Raw genomic sequence first — 17670 nt, 5'->3', positions numbered from 1 at the left:
AGCAGACTAAGGACATGGATTACTGGAACCATGTCCTGTGGTCTGATGAGACCAAGATAAACCTATTTGGTTCAGATGGTGTCAAGCGTGTGTAGCGGCAACCAGGTGAGGAGTACAAAGACAAATGTGTCTTGCCTACAGTCAAGCATGGTGGTGGGAATGTCATGGTCTGCTGCTGCACGAGTGCTACCGGTACTGGGGAGCTACAGTTCATTGAGGGAACCATAAATGCCAACATATACTGTGACATACTGAAGCAGAGCATGATCCCCTCCCTTCGAAGACTAGGCCGCAGGGCAGTATTCCAACATAACAACCCCAAACACACCTCCAAGATGACCACTGCCTTGCTACAGAAGCTGAGGGTAAAGGTGATGCATTTCTCCAGACCTAAACCCTATTAAGCATATGTGGGGCATCTTCAAACGGAAGGTGGAGGAGCGCAAGGTCACCAACATCCACAAGATGTCGTCATAGAGGACTTGAAGAGGACTCCAGTGGCAACCTGTGAAGCTCTGGTGAACTCCATGCCCAAGAAGGTTAAGGCAGTGCTGGAAAATAATGGTGGCCACACAAAATATTGACACTTTGGGCCCAATTTGGACATTTTCATATAGGGGTGTACTCACTTTTGTTGCAAGTGGTTTAGACATTTGTGGCTGTGTGTTGAGTTATTTTGAGGGGACAGCAAATTTACACTGTTATACAAGCTGTGCACTCACTACTTTACATTGTCACATGAAAAGATATAATAAAATATTTACAAAAATGTGAGGGGGGGTCACTTGTGTGTGTGTGTGTGTGTGTGTGTGTGTGTGTGTGTGTGTGTGTGTGTGTGTGTGTGTGTGTGTGTATATATATATATAATAAAAATACAAATAAATAAATATAGTAACCTGGGGAGCAGGTACAAAGCTCCCTGGGACGAGCAGTCTTTCAGTCACAGATACCAAATCCAGTGAGGTAGTGACAAACAGTGCGGGGTTTATTTGTGATATATACAAATCTATATACAGGTGCAGTACAGTGTTCCAGAAAACAAATAGGAACAAGAATAGCCAAACAAAAACCTAGCCGTGTCTCGGCACTAACTATACAATATTTACAGGTCCCAACTACCAGGCTGCACAAGCCTACAGCTTGTCAGCTTCCACATACACAGATTAATAGCTTTTACCAACCTGTTGCTCTGCTAGACAGACGTTGTCTGAGGTTCCCAGGCCAAGAGCGCTGGCTGTCTATCTCAGGTGAGTTTAAATTGGCCCGGGGGGAGAGGACCAAGATCCGAATTAAACCATGGATCAGAGATCCCCTGAATGTGTATGAGGGGGAGCCTGGGAGACGTATAAACCCTGAACAAGACTTTTCCCTGCTGTCTGGGATGATCTGCTACAATATCTCTATATATATAGAGATATATATACACACACACACACATATACACACAATACACACAGTATGTTAAAAATGCAAAAAATCTCAAGTAGATTGTGGCTTTTTACAGTGATTACAGAGGACAAGCAGCATGATGGATTCTCTTTGCAGGCGACTAATGGTCCTTGCCATCACCCATTAATATTAATATACATGCAAGACATTCCTTTAAGCATCATTCACAGTCAGGCTTCATACAATTTCTCATTATCTACTACAATTCTAGAGCTCAACCCCATCAATAAGCAAGGTACACTTATTTTATCAGAGGGGATCAGGCATCGTGTATTCCTCAGCTTTTCCAGCTCCAGGCTATTTATGGGATATAAGATACTATTATAAATAGGAATTTACAGTGCCATCTTTCCAATATTTATTAGAGTACACAATATCACCAGGTTTCTGAAAGAAAAGATTGTAGTTAATCTAACGCATTGTTAGGTTACATCTCTTGACTGTGGAATTGGCATTGCCCATATATCTATTTCCTCTTTGACGTGTAGGTAAAGCCTTGCTGTAAAGTTCCTGTCCTCTAAATGCAACAGCTGAAGAGAATATATCTTGCCAAAATAAACAGAATTCCTACCTTAGGGATTTGTCAAAGGGACATGTGTCCCCACTGAAGATTATTCACTCACCTGCTCTGGGTGGTGGTGGTAAACCTATGAAATATGAACAAAGCATATCCCTTTATAAGTGGATATGATACAAGAGATGGTCAGTGACTGGATTTAATACAAGAGATGGTCAGAGTAAGCAGACATGGTATGGGAGATGGTCAGAGACAGCAGACATGGTGCAGGAGATGGTCAGAGACTCAACATGCTATTGGAGCTGTTGGAGATTGGGGACATGGCTCAGGAAACAGTCAGACTGGACAAATGATACACGAGATGGCTAGAAATCACTGCTATAAACTACTGATAACAAAAAAAAAAATCACTGCTAAAAGAGGACAGTAGAGAACTACAGATTAGTGTCCGCAGAGTCCCCGAGGGGTGCACAGAACGTGCCTGTGGACCACAGGTTGGGCACCAGGGCCTTAAAAAGGGATCCTGCTAAAAATACAATCCTGATTTTCCTTAACCTCAAAAGTTACAGGGCTAAGGATGCTCCTAAATCCCCAGATCCAGTGAAGCATCAACATCCTAGAACAAGGAACAGGTGTCTTACCAGGACAGTGAAAAATATTCATCTGAGGGAATTCAAAACAGTGAAAAGTTAGTGAATCAAGGAAAATAAACCTAACTTCTTCAGTTATTCCCTTTTCCTGTTAGAAGATATTTGTACTGCAGACAGTCCAGTGAAACATGGAGCCCTCCCCGTCATCTTTCATTTGCAACGCAGGGTCTGAGATGCACCTTGGTACATGGACCTCTTTTCCATGTCTAGACGCTACCAGTTGGGAAGAACTGGCCTGCACGGAAAAGCCATTAAGGGGGGCCAGTGCGGGTATGACTGGATCCCACTGTATACAGAGACTGGACAAGTGCTGAAGCAATGTCAGCGGGCCTGGACCTGGAAAGCGCTCTGCGTTTAGCTTGTAACCAGAACGGGGCCTGTAAAACACCTAACGGGTAGCCCATTTCCCAAAACCAGGGAGGTCTGGGTACAGGACAAGGCTAGGCTAAGAACTGGCTAAACCGGATACCTGCTATGCATAGACCAGCTCAATCAGCAGTGTAGCAAGGAATAATGACTGAAAAAAAACTGTAAAAGTATAAAAAGACAAAAAAAAAAAAAAAAAAAAACACAGCTTTTTCTCAGCAGAACGGAAGAAAATACATCTATCCTTCTAGAAGACTAGCTTAAAACAACTGAGGCATGCTTTTCACAGAAACAGCTGGCTTAACAACTTAAGTCTTGTACACATAATGGAAATAGCGGACGAATGATCGTCCATTGTTATTTATTTATTTATTTTATTTTATTTTTTATTTGCATGCTAGTCTCATATCGAGAATGGAGGTTACTCAACTTCTGAAAATTCTCGTACGACAGAATACAACTTCGGAAGTGATGTAATATATTGTATTTTCGAACAAGAACTGTACTGATGAAATGAAAATCATACGCTCTGGTACTGTACGAGAAAAATTTGTGTGTTTGTGCCTTCAGATAATTTCAGATGAACTGCTGTGATCGGCTGTTGAAAGCTGTGTAAAAACGATCAGATTATCTTATGATTGCGCCGAAAGCGGTATTTATGGTATGATTTTCTGATCGCGTGTACTAGGCTTGGGATGAGCTTATGCGTGTTCCGCACGAATCCTAACCCACCCGAGCTATCCTGTCAGGAAGCTGTCAAAGCGGACAGCCTATTATAGGCAGTGTAGCCAACTATGATATACAAGGGACATGTATATGTAGACACGCAGCTGCAAGGCGGGGAATGCCTCTCTCACCTATGACTGCCTGTCCACTTTGAAAGCTTCCTGTTGGGATAGCTCAGGCGCATTCTGACTCGTGTCTGAGCACGCCTGAGCTCATCCCTGCTCCAGGGCGTTCGTTTGGGCCTTGATCGCAGGATTGGGCGAGGATGTTTTTTGCCCATTTGCAGGAAACAGAGACACTGCACCACAGAAGGAGTTATATGAACACTGTATGCAGACATCATTGCTGGTAGTCATCTTGCTGACACTTGTAGTGCCACAGGGATAAAGGATAAGGCTATCCATTTATGGGACACTGTATACAGACATCATTGTCCTCTCACCTTGCTGAGAAAGATCCTGCCTGTTTCACTTGATAATCTAGGCCAGTTGTGTTGTTTGGCCCTGCTATCCAGGAGTTTAAGTGCACCAACGAAAGTGGCTAGCTGAAGACACCAAATCTTATCTTTTCTTCAAAAGGACTAAAGTTACTAGTGCCATATGGATTGGCACACACATATTCAGGGCTCTGTATATGCATTGGGTGTGTGCAGGACAGTTTAAAGCCACTGCATGTTGATTTAATTAACATGTTTAAAGTTGGGTCTGTGGTGTCAGGGGACAGTAGAGAGAGGCCTGACACAAAGGGAGTCATTCCTCTGCTCTCCTCCTGCCTGGACTTATAAAGCCAACCTCAGTAAAAGGTAACCAATCTGATTTAAAGTGTCATTTTGTGCTTTATTTGCCATTTAAGTGTGCCTCTACTCTTGGGGACATTCTCAGGTTTGGAATTCCCTGAAAGCAGCTTGAATATAGGTTTGAGAGCTATATTGCTCTTAAATCTCAGTTATTGCTCTCTAGTAAGGATGAGCTCCGGTGTGTTCGCAGAGCCCGCCAGGAAGTCAGCACTGCGCTAATCACAGGCAGTGAGACATTGTCCCAATGCATGGCTGCAGAGATCAGGAAATGTCTCACTGCCTGTGATTAGCGCAGTGCAGTGCCGACTTCCTGGCGGGCTCTGCACACACACCAGAGCTCATCCTTACTCTCTAGTTGATTACTTGAATATATATTTTTACTGTTTGTTATTCTTCCACAGAAATATCACAGTAAAGACAATTTCTGTGTTTTATCACAACGTATGTGTTTCTCACTGGTCATTGCACTTACACTATTGCCAGGTGTGCCAGAGGGGGCTGAGGCTGTTATTAGGGTTGAGAGGCAGAGTAATGGACTGAACAAACAAAGCAACTCCTTCAGGGGTATCGCTACCATTGTGTATGTTCATACACAGTTTTATTGTGTATATAGCATTGCAGCTGCTAAATCTGAGTGGCAAGTGTAATGGTCTGCATTAATAGAAATCATTAAACGAAATCTGACCAGCATGCATTTAAAATGTTCCGCTCTAGTATGTATATTATCAGAGCTGCACTAATAGCATGCTGGAAATGCAATAAATCATACAATATCCTGAATGCAATTTGACCTCAGGCTCTGTACACAGAAAGGTTGTGAGCCATTTACAGAATTAAAAGATAAGCATTTTTTTTTTTTTACAGTTCATGAAAATGATATTGGCGTTTTATTTGGCACTTACAGAAAATCTTGGATACTGAAACGGAACAGTCAGAGATATACTAAAATACATACCAACTGGTGGTCTGAAGACCTCTGATAAGCCTACTCAATTGTAATATTGCATACAACCTATTTGCCCGTAATTCACTTGTCCAAGTACAGGCCACAATATAAACCTAAATGTCACCGACTGCCACAGACTCTTTCATCTAATTTGAGCATGCCCAAAAATCCAAAGATATTGGAAATACATAATAGAATTTCTTCATAATCAAATGTGCTCCCCCAGTGGGACTGGACCCAAAAGTCTGCATACTGGGCATTACTGAAGACATTAACTTGGATCGTTATATTAAGGTTGTTTTGATTGCGACTCTTTACATAGATAAAAAAAGAGGACCGCTAAGACCTAGGTGCAGGCTCCCCCTCCAACTTCCTATAACTTTTTAGATTAGTGTCAAGGGGATCCTAAGATAACTAAGATTAGTCTATTCTTCCCCCCTCTTTTTTTTTGCATTGGAGTCCTCCTTGCCCTTTTATTTTTCAGTAGCAGGACCACAAATAGAAAAGTACTTGTTGATAACCTAAGGGTCAACCTGTATATAGTTAAATATATTCTAATTTTCTGTTTATACCCTTTCATGGTATGGCAGCAATATTCATTTCTTTACCTGCTCAAACATATGGGTCTATGTACAAAAAGCATGACACAACTCCAATGAGATTTGCCATGTTCTGTGTTATATATCTATCTTGTAGGGTTGTAAGCGCCATCTAGTGGGCATGATGCAGTATTTGTTTTTAAAATTACTCAATGAGGATAAAAGTAATTTTGGCCACTGGATGGTGCTTATGATAATACAAGATAGCTATAGAACACAGAATACTGCAAATTTTTTTCAGAGCTGTGTGAATTTGTGTCATATTTATTCAGCAAGCTTTGTATACATAGACCCCATAGTGTTATGACTGATATCATACCATAGTGCCCAGACTGCACCCTATATTTATGTCATGTGGATTGATTATATGACTTTCATCACCTGTGATTAAACTTGCCTTTCATTCGTAATGTGTGTGAATAATGATGCTCACTACAATGTGCACTATATTCATTACAATAAAGTTTCCTCTGTAAGGAAGGGTATAAAAAAAATACACAATGTGGCAATACACCAATAAATGCATTGTTAAAATTAGATAAACAGAAAAAATATATAAAGAAAACAAAGATGCATATATTTAAAAGTATAACTAAAAGGCAAAAGTTTTTTTTTTTTTTTTTACTTCAGAGAGAGTGGTGCGGGAATAGAACCATGGGTAGGGTTTTATCGCCGTCTGTACCACTATTATAGATACTCACTCTATTTACTTATCCTGATCACAAAGGTCACTGGAAATGTAAATCCAAAAGTTTACATTATGACCAGAACAGGAATAGAGGGGAAATCTTCAAATAGGGACATTTGTTCCCATGACAACTGTCTAAGAGTGGATTTCCCCCACATTGAAAAGATATAATCTCACTTTTTACAAAGCAGGAAGTGACAATCAGAGTTGCCACTTTTTCTTCAAGCCAAACCTGAACACTTTAGCGGTGCACAGCAAAAAAAAAAAAAATTCTTTTTGCATACACTTTAGGATTGTAACAGACCTGGGACACCTTTGGGAGTTCCAAAGAGAATAGTAATCTTGCGTGCATAGTGCCCCCCTAACACCCTATCAGGCCCTGTTCTGAGCTACATTTCTGTCTGAATATTGTGAGTATCAGGTGGACTGAATCCCGGACACATGATTCAAAACCCGAACTGTCCAGGTGAATCCCGGACAGGTGGCAACCCTAGTGACAATAAAGCTCCCCAATGAGAAAGAAACTGACAATTTTAACTCTTCCCCAATGACTTTAAATATAAAAAAACTTTAACTCTTTCGCTGCCAGGCCCGTACGTCATACAAACCTGACAGGAGGGTTCTTTTTTTTTTTTTTTTTTTACACGCAATCCCGGTGGCTGCAGCTACCGAGATTGTGTGTAAATTTGACAAGCCAACTCCAGGCTGTCAGATGCAAGCATTACTGGCACCCCCCCCCCCCACCATGTATCTTGGGCTCTGCTTGACCATCTGCAGGCGCCGCTGGGTAGGGGGGAGAGAACTGAGTGGACAAGTGTAAAGCATCACTTCCGAGTCCCATTGTCAGTGTCCCCGGCCAGCATGTCAATTGCAGTGCCATCTGTACTGCATTAGATTCAGTGGAGCACAGGGGAGACATCCAGGGTCTTCCTCATAAAAGAGAACCTGTCACCAAAAAATGATAACATGGGGGTACACGTTACATATCGCCCTACACACCAGAGTGAGAGCAATATTTATCGCACCAGACCTCCTCCATAACTGATGACCAAAAGGGGCCTTTTAAAGCGTTGCCTATGGAAAATATAGGGTACTAAAGTTTGTCGCCATTTCAAGGGCGCACACAAAATGTTAAGTTTGACAGATTTACTCGGTGCAATGTCTTTTATATTTTATCACAAAATTGGGTAATTTATTGCGTGTGTCCCAAAATTAACTGTTTACAGAAAAAATTCCTTTGCGGTAATACTGCAATTTAAATTGGAACTACCACTTTTTTGTCTAGAGCAGGGTTTCTCAACCCATGGTACACGTACCCCTGGGGGTACCTACATATAAGTGTCTACACTGTTTCAAATCCAGTAATACACTGGGGTTGATTTACTAAAGGCAAATAGTCTGTGTACTGCAAGTGCAGTTGTATTAGATCTGAGGGGAACATGTAAGAAAAATAAAAAAAAAAACAGCATTTTTGCTTGCACATGATTGGATGATAAAAATCAGCAGAGCTTTCCCTCATTTCAGAGCTTCCCCTCAGATGTAGCGCAACTGTACTTGCAGTGCACAGTAAATCTGCCTTTAGTAAATCAACCTCTCTGTCTCACATGCTCAGCTTCTCTCCATTTTTGGTATTGAACTGATGTGCTTACAGCCTAATGATTTACGGCTGCTCAGGGACTCTGGGCTTCAGCAAAATGGCAGCCTCCAGCAAGAAGAAACAGGAGCAATGCTGGAGGCAATTTACAGTACACACTCATTTTTGTAGCATAATTATTATTGTGGAATGTAGGTTCCTTGCTAAAGAACATTCTTTTTTTCAAGTTGTTACAGGGTAAAGCTTTAATGTCTGTTTATGCAGGTTTGGTGTTTGGTCTGCCCAAATGCTCCTCTTCTAAAAGCGCAAAAGATGCTTTTTTTTTCTGCCTCTAAAAGCCTGTAAACACATATGCCAACATAGAGGGGCATTTAGAGGCAAAGAAATCAAATGTCAAACACCTGTAAAAGCAGCATTTTAAATGTCCAGTGTGCATGAGGCCTAAAGCTTAACTGTACCCAATGAGCCCCTGCTTCATTTATATGTTAAATGTACCAGTATATTAAAAAGTGTATGTCTCACCATAATCTAGCCATCATAAAGCAATGTTATCAATACTCCTAAGAATAGAATTTGTGTGTCAGCAAAGAAAAATGCTGTTTGTAAGCACTCCCTGTGACTAGGATTGGCATGGCAACAAGAACACACTCGCCCCCATGCTGTTGCAAATCCAAGAACAGGACCACATCACTATACTGTGACGTATGTACGGTCATGAATTCCTTCCTCAGACTACCAACAGCTATCAATCAGCAGCTGCCAGCATTCCCAAAGGCAGTTCTTCTGGAATAAATACATCCACTAAAAGTAATAAAAACGACATTCAGTACAGACCACAGGTGGGCTACAAAATTAATAGCGGGATGATCATATAGGCGAGTAGAGCTTGCTTGGGAGGAAGCTGTACCTGAAGACCTGCAATGCAAGGCTCTCCTGGTCTCCGTTTCATCCATTCTTGTAATTTTCCAATTCTCCTGCTGCTTCTTGATCATTACCCTACCAAACATCAGATCACCAGCCATAAGGGGGATATTCCGAACAATCTGTACAGTTTCCACAGTACAGAACCTCTTTAAAGAGGGGCTCCAGTCTCCTCTCTCCCTCCTTTTAATATATGGACACTTACCTGTGAAGGGATCCAGCAATGTCCTCACCCGAGCCGATCATTTAATCGGCTTCAGGTGCAGGCGCCAACATCTAAAGTAAGGGAAATTGGCAGTGAAGCCTTCCGGCTTCACAGCTGGTTTTCTATTGCACATGAGCCAGTCATGCTGCACTTTGTGAATGGTCGCGCAGTCTTCTGGGACCTGTGATGTGTCCCCGAAGGCTGCGGGAAGAAAGGCACAGGAACTGAATGTTGCATCTGACCAGAAATAGAAACAGTTGTCAAAACCAGGTACCCCCCCCCTAAAAAAAGGTACCAAATATGGCAGTGGAGGAGGGGGGAGGGTGCAAACAAATGGAACAACCCTTTTGGGTGAAGTTCCATGTGGTTATAAACCTCAGCCATGAAATATGAAAAAAAACATATCCCTCTATAGTGTGTACTTGTCTCAAACCAGAGTACTAAGTATCATTTCTGGCTGCAGCTTTGTTCTTCTGCTATCAGCATGAATCAGTTTTCCTGACACCAAGAAGAAAAAAAAAGGTGACAGGGGAGGGAGCTCCAGCTGATTGACAGCCTCAGCTCTGTTTCTGTGTGCAGGAAGGTGTCCCCCCCCCCCCCCCCCCCAATCAGCTCTCAGAGCTCTCCTCACTGAGCTCTGCAGAGTAATTTTAGCTCTCAGACCCTTTTTTTCCCTGACAGCTCAGACAGCTTTATAAATTCTGGACTTTGAATGGATTTAGGGATAAGAAGACTGCATATAAAAAGGTGCAACTTATGAAGGAGAATTTGGTTCATCTTTGTACATCACCTGAGGCCAATAACTTCCCTGGGTATATGTAAGGGTTTACAACCACTTTAACAAGTGAAAGATAGTTACTGTATAGGAGTGCTCTTGCTTTTTCTTAACAGGTACTGCTTTAGGTTATCAGCTGTGTGAACAGTGAGCATTGATGCAAATTCTCCTTACCTTTTTAACAAAAAATCAATATGTTCCATGTTAGACTTCAGCACGAATGTTGGCCTAGGAAAAATAAAAAAATATTCTGTTAATTTATATAATTGTTTCCATTTACTCATATAAAAAGGAGACAAATGTTTTAGCATTACCCCAGTAGATGTGTTCAGTTGTGCAGCACATCTTTCGAGTGGTGTAATCTTACCACGTCACTGCTGATTTTGCCTACAGATTGAACTTTTAAATGTACATAATATTACTGAGATATTGAAGATATAACTCTGAACTCTTCTGGGATTAAGTAAAACAAGCAAACAGAATTCTGGCTGTTCAGACCGCTCATTTCATATTGTAACTGGCAGGAGAAAGATTAAGCTCATGTATGAAGATATTGATCTGAGTTCCCAGAAAGCCGCTCAATACGAGAGCTTCTGACTGCATGTTCTGTGTTCATTTCTGAACTGATCCTTATAGCATTAGTCTCAGCTCACTGCATGAAGAAACCCAGCTCATGGTAAAAAGGGTTGGCAAGCCTTCTGTTGCTTGAAGCAGTATTTGAAAGACAACCCTCTCATCCCCTTACAAAGAGTAAGGTTATTAGTCTAGTATACTACACATGAACATTTTTTTTTAAAGAGCTGTGCTCCAAAATGCATTTATCATAGTCCACTCTGATAGAGAAAAAAAAAAAAAACTGCCGCAGATATCTTTTTTTTTTTAACTTAACCACTAGAGATCTGCGCTATAGCCGAATGACAGCTACAGCGCGAACCTGCTTTGCTGGGACTATGCTCATTGACATCGTCCCGTGCACGAGCGGCCTGCGCGCCCCCTGCAGGGCGCGCGCTCTGTGATCAGCGTGTCTATGAGATTCGCCTGATCACAGATCAGAGTAAGGGGTCGATCCCGACCCCTTACCACATGATCAGCTGTCAGCCAATGACAGCTGATCATGTGATGTCAACAGAGCCGGTAATTGGCTATTTTTTATCCTCGCGCTGACAGCATGAGGAAGAAAAAAAAGCCGATCACCGGCGGCCGTGAGAGGGACATCAGTCCCGATCACAGAGATCTGCCGCCAAATCACCTGTGCCCCCTGCCAGTGCCACCTAGTAATAGGCAGCAGTGCCCACCAGCGCCACCCATCAGTGCCCACAGTGCCACCCATCAGTTCCTACAGTGTCTCAACAACACTGCTGCACATCAGTGCCACCTATCAGTGGTACCTATCAGTGCCACCCATCAGGGCCCATCAGTGCCACCCATCAGGGCCCATCAGTGCCACCCATCAGGGCCCATCAGTGCCGCCTTATCTGTGCCCATCAGTGCCGCCTTAACTGTGCCCATCAGTGCAGCCTTAACTGTGCCCATCAGTGCCGCCTTAACTGTGCCTATCTGTGCCCATCAGTGCCGCCTCATCAGCGCATATCAATGAAGGAGAAAAATTACCTGTTTGCAAAATTTTATAAAACTATGAAACATGATTTTTTTTTTTCAAAATTTTCCATTTTTTTGTTTGTTTAGCAAAAAATAAAAATCCCAGCTGTGATTAAATACCACCAAAAGAAAGCTCTATTTGTGGGAAAAAAAATGATAAAAATTTCATTTGGGTACAGTGTTGTATGACCGCGCAATTGTCAAAGTGCGTCAGCGCTGAAAGCTGAAAATTGGTCTGGGCAGGAGGGGGGTTTAAGTGCCCAGTAAGCAAGTGGTTAAAGTGATTGTAAGGGTTTGTTTGTTTTTTTGTTTTGTTTTTTTTTAAAACAACAAACATATCATACTTACCTCCACTGTGCAGCTCGTTTTGCACAGAGTGGCCATGAACCTGCTCTTCTGGGGTCCTCCAGCGGCTCTTGCAGCTCCTTCCCGCATCAGATAACCCCCTTGCGGGCGCGCTACCGAGTCCAGCATTGGACGTCCGCAGTCGCCGAATGTATGGATCGGCCCCGCCCCCTGCGTCATTGGATTTGATTGACAGCAGCGGGAGCCAATGGCTGTGCTGCTATCAATCTATCCAATCAGGACACGAGAAACCAGCCAGAGCTGGTGTGCTCGTTCCCGTCGCGCAAATTTCGTGGCTCGGGTATGTAAAAGGGGGGCTTGGGGGCGCTGCTGCATTGAAAAAGGTTTTTCACCTTAATGCATACAATGCATTAAGGTGAAAAAAGGCGAAGGTTTACAACACCTTTAAAAGAAGTGCAGTTCATTCTTCACTCCTGTTACCTGTTTTCAGCAGACAGCGGGCTGAAGCCCACTGTCAGCTGACATCACAGAGCCGGTCCAGGCCCAGGAAAGATCATGACCATATGGTTGGGATCTGCCCACATGCCTGGACCGGCACCTGGCTAAGCTTCTGAGAGGCTGAGCCGGCTGCTCCCGTAGGGCCATCTTTAAGGCCGGAAAAAGGGGCAGCTGCCCTGGGCCCCATCATTGTTGTGGGGCCCAAAGCAGCTGCCTCATACTTGCCAACTATCCCAATTTAAATTCCCTTGTCCCTTAAAGTTTTTGTCCCGCTATCTCAGTGTGAAGCTCTGCTAATGCTGCCCAGCTCTGCCCTATTGCCATGTACAGATGACTCACCTGCACACCCTGTGTTTACATGTAAATAACGTGTAATGATATGTAAATAGCAACCACATTAATAGAGGTGGCATTCATTTGTATATCATGTCCCCCTAAGGTCATATCAACCATCAGTTCTGCTTAATGCTGCCCACTGGGGAGGTAAAGGCTGAAAAGTTTTGCCTACAACTGTGGCCATTAGGCCTAACATCACCTGTTCTGCAAAGGTAAGCAAATTGGAGGTGGAACCTTTTGTCCAAATAAGATGGTGAATGAAGTTTAGTGCATGTGAATACGCACATCTCAGCCGATGCGTGAGGGTGTCATTAACCATTAATGGCACTGCTGTGTATCTGCTAAAGGGCAGCATGTTTTTGTGGTGTCAGGAAAGCGATTTTGCATGTGTTCCCGACACACACAAATGTGAACGCAGACTAAATGTCTCAGTTACATTGGTGGTCAGTTTAAGTCTTTTCATTACATTGAGGTTTGGTGACCAATTCTTTCATTTACACTAGTGGCCAGTGTGAAGGTCCCCCTTACATTGGTGGTCAGTGTAAATCCCTCTTTACACTGGTGGTTATTGTGAATGCGCCGATTGCATTAGTGGTCAGTATAAATCCCCATCACATTGGTGGTCAGTGTAAATCCCCATTACATTGGTGGTCAGTGTAAATCCCCATTATATTGGTGGTCAGTGTAAATCCCCATTACATTGGTGGCCAGTGTAGAAACTCCTCTTTGTATTGGTAAATCGGTAAAAAAAATCCAAACTTGCATTTGTGGTCAGTTTCGAATCCTCCCTTACATTGGTGCTCAAATGTAAAAGCTCCCTTTAAATTGGTGGTGTGTGTAAATCTTCCGTTAAATTGGTGGCCAGTGTAGAAATCCCCCCTTATTGGTTGTTGATGTAAAATCCTCCATTACATTGGCTGTCAGTGTAAATTCTTCAATACATTGGTGATTATTGTACATTTCCCTTTACATTGGTGGTAAGAGCAGAATTGCCCTCACACTGTTGGTCAGTGTAAATCCCCCTTAACATTGGTGGTCGTTGTAGAAGTGTCACCTTACATTGTTGGTCAGTACAAATCTCCGACATTGAATGCCAGTGTAAATTCCCCCTTACACTGGTGGTTGGTGTAAATGCACCTATTACATTGGTGTCAGTGTAGAAATCCCAGTTTATATTGATGGGTGGCGTAAAATTCACCATCTCATGGTGGTCAGTGTAAATCGCCCCTCAGATTGGTGGTCATTGTAAAGTCCCCATTACATTGGTGGTCAGTGTAGAATCCCCCACTATATACTTGCAAAAGATTTCCAGCTACATGATTAAGAATTTGCCACAGTGCACTGCCTCCTAACTAATCCCATCCACCCACCATTGCCACTGACCCCAGGATTCCTAGGAGCTTTCGGTCTACTGATGGGTCTCCTCAACCTCCCCAGTCCATTGTGTGCAGGCAGTGAGGAGATGATGTGCTTTAACCTTTAGCAACCAATCAGCGAGCAGTCATGATGTGCACTAACCTCTTGCAACCAATCATTGAGCAGTAAGGCTATGCAGTAAACTCTAGGAACCAATCAGTGAGCAGTAATAATGTGCAGTAACCTCTAGCAACCAATTATTGAGTGGTAAGGATGTCCTGTAACCTCTAGCAACCAATCAGTGAGCAGTACTGATGTACAGTAATCACTAGCAACCAACAAGAAGTCATGTGCTGTAACCTCTAGCAAATAATCAGTAAGCCATAATGTGTGCTGTAACCTCTAGAAGCCAGTCAGTGAGTGGTAATGATACACTGTAATCTCTGGCAGCCAATCGCAATCGCTGCCAGATTTGATTCAGTAAACTGATTTTGCGTCTAGCTGCTATTTATTGTATGTGTTAGAGCAGGTGGAAAGCGAAATTGCATTGGGGGGGCAAGAAAATGTTTGCCTAGGGTCCAATCAAGATTAAAGATGGCCCTGGCTGTCAATACAGTCCACAAACAAATAGGGATCTGTTCTGTAAATACAAGTTGTGAGAGAAGAGGGGGCAAAGTGCAGAAAAGTAAAAGACAGGTTGTCATTTAACCACTTAAGGACCGAGCCTCTTTCTGAGATTTGGTGTTTACAAGTAAAAAAAATTTGTTTTTCTAGAAAATTATGTAGAAACATCAAACACATTATATATATTTGCAGCGGTCTTACAAGTGCACTTTTTTTGGGAAAAATATACTTTAAAAAAAAAAATAAGACAACAGTAAAGTTATCCCAATTTTATATTGTGAAAGATAATGTTACGCCGAGTAAATTGATACCAAACATGTCACGCTTCAAAATTGATCCCGCTTGTGGAATGGCGTCAAACTTTTACCCTTAAAAATCTCCATAGGCAACGTTTAAAAAAATTCTACAGGCTGCATGTTTCAAGTTACAGAGGAGGTCTAGGGCTACAAATATTGCTATTGCTCTAACGATCACGGCGATGTAATTTTTTTTTCTTATTTACTTTTACCTTTTATTTTTTATTTTTACACTGTTTAAAAAAAAAAAAAAAATTGTGTCACTTTTATTCCTATTACAAGGAATGTAAACATCTCTTGTAATAGAAAAGAAGCATGACAAGACCTCTTAAATATGAGATCTGGGGGCAAAAAGACTTTAGATCTCATATTTACACTACAATGCAATTAAAAAAAAAAGAAAAAAAAAAAAAGACAATGATATGGAGACATGTGGGCGCCATCTTCCCCTCACTTGTCTCCATGCCTAACAGGGAGAAGAACCCGATCAGCTCCGGTAAGCGGTGGAGGGCACCGAAGCGCAGCGGGGGGACTCTCCCGCCACCGATAAAAGTGATCTTGCTGCGAATCCGCCGCAGAGACCACTTTTATCTGAAAGCAGACTGCCCACTGAAGAAGAGGATACCGGGGTTATGGTAGCTAGCTGCTGCCATAAGGATGATATTCCTCTTCAAAGTAGCAACGTAAAACGACGGCAGGCGGTCTGTAAGTGGTTAAAAGGAGAAGTAGGGCTAGGGCCAAAGCTCTTTTGCCGATACTTCTCCTGTGGGTCACAGGAGTACACTTATTTTTGCACTCCTGTTACCCAGATGGCTAAAGTCTGCTGTAGGCTGAACGTCACTCAGCCGGTCCAGGCTCTGAAGAGATCCTGACTTCGGGACCACCCATGAGGGACTGCTGGCTAAGCCTCTCAGAGTGCTGAGCAAGCACCCGTCCCCTCTACAGCCTGGCACTCCAGTGAATGCTAAAGGGGCAGAGCAGAGAGCCGGTGACTGACAGTCACAGCTCTCTGCTCACTGAAGACCGAGAACAGAGTAATCAGTGGTGTTTGATCATTCAGTTCTCAGTGCAGAGGCAGCAGGGGATCGATGCTGCATCCACCTATGTGAGTATGTATGTTTTTTATTGCGCAAACTGTTGGTGCTATATAAATCCTGTATAATATTAATATTCTGCCCTTCTCTTTTAATTAATCCCTGTACCCCCTCTAAGTACATTGCACTTGATTACATACTTACCTTCCTCACCATTCCAGCGATTTTTTTCTCTGTGTGGCCTCACCACACAGCCTTTCCTCCTTGATTCCATTCATTCTGGTACAATCATTTTTATTAAAAAAATGCAGAACAACAGGTCACACACGCAGGGTGATCAGGTGAAAAACAGAGAATTACACAAAACATCAATGAATGTACCAAAAACAGGTCTATTTTGTAGAGTAAGTGCTCAGACTACGACCCTGGAAAGAACAACGGTGAGAATGGGCAGAAGCCCAGAGCCTGATTCCATTCATTCATATGAGAGAGACTCCTTCTGCTGTACTACTGGAAGCCGCATGAATACCACTCTCCCATAGGAATGAGCACATGTGTGCTAAGAGGATCTGGTGGTGACATTTTCAGAGAAAAGGCTGTGTAGAGAAAGGCAGGGTTGCACAGTGAGTACTGCTGTATAGTGGAGGAAGGTAAATATGTAACTGGGTAACACACGGGGTGTGTAAAGCCCAATATAAGAGAATCGGAGGAACAATCGTCTGGTTTTCTTTGATGTTTCACAGCAGGTCGAAAGTGAGGATAATATGAATTGTACGAAAACTCTCGTACGACAAAGGCTTTTTTTTGTTGTCGTGTAAGGTTTCTGACCATGCACAGAAAACGGTACGAAAACAGTACACCTTAAAAGGAAAATTGATAGTTTTGTTCACATACAAGAAAAATTTTGGAGTTTGTCCCTTCGAAAAAATTTGTTTGCAGAATCTGATTTGAATGTTGAAAGTTGTGTACACACTATATGAAGATCAAACGATCGTACCTCGTACAGAATTATTCTTCCGGTCTTCTCATAGTGTGTACCCCACTTAAAGTGTTACTAAACCCAGGACCCTACATTCACTATATTCGGTCTCCAACAGTCACAGAACATGGAAATGCAATTATTTTAGTAAATATAAACTGCTAAATACCTTTTCTTATCAGCAGTATATAAAAGTCTTGTGACTTTATCAGTGTCTGGTTAAAACTTGTAGGAGGAGTTTTCATTTTACTCTGGCTGTTCTATGAGGCTGCAGGACCCCTGACCCTCTGTCTGGACAGTGCTGATTGGCCCTGTGCTGATCGCATGCACCCTCCCAAGAAAAAAAAAACTCTCTAGCAATACACACCAAACTGAGCATGTGCATAGTGACTCCAAGGGCTCTGTTCTAT

At 42.6% G+C, this 17670-nt stretch overlaps 1 protein-coding gene across 1 annotated transcript in view; it reads right to left on the bottom strand.

The window, feature by feature from the left end:
• GLMN (glomulin, FKBP associated protein) overlaps positions 1-17670 on the bottom strand; it is a 113197-nt gene that overhangs the window by 45482 nt on the left and 50045 nt on the right. The window contains exon 9 of the mRNA XM_073593148.1: positions 10407-10460. Coding sequence (XP_073449249.1) covers positions 10407-10460 — 54 coding nt within the window. The remainder of the gene's footprint in view (positions 1-10406; positions 10461-17670) is intronic.

Source organism: Aquarana catesbeiana, linkage group LG07 (genome assembly GCF_042186555.1).
Source record: "Aquarana catesbeiana isolate 2022-GZ linkage group LG07, ASM4218655v1, whole genome shotgun sequence".
Taxonomy (NCBI): domain Eukaryota; kingdom Metazoa; phylum Chordata; class Amphibia; order Anura; family Ranidae; genus Aquarana; species Aquarana catesbeiana.
This window is presented reverse-complemented; position numbering and strand designations above follow the sequence as displayed.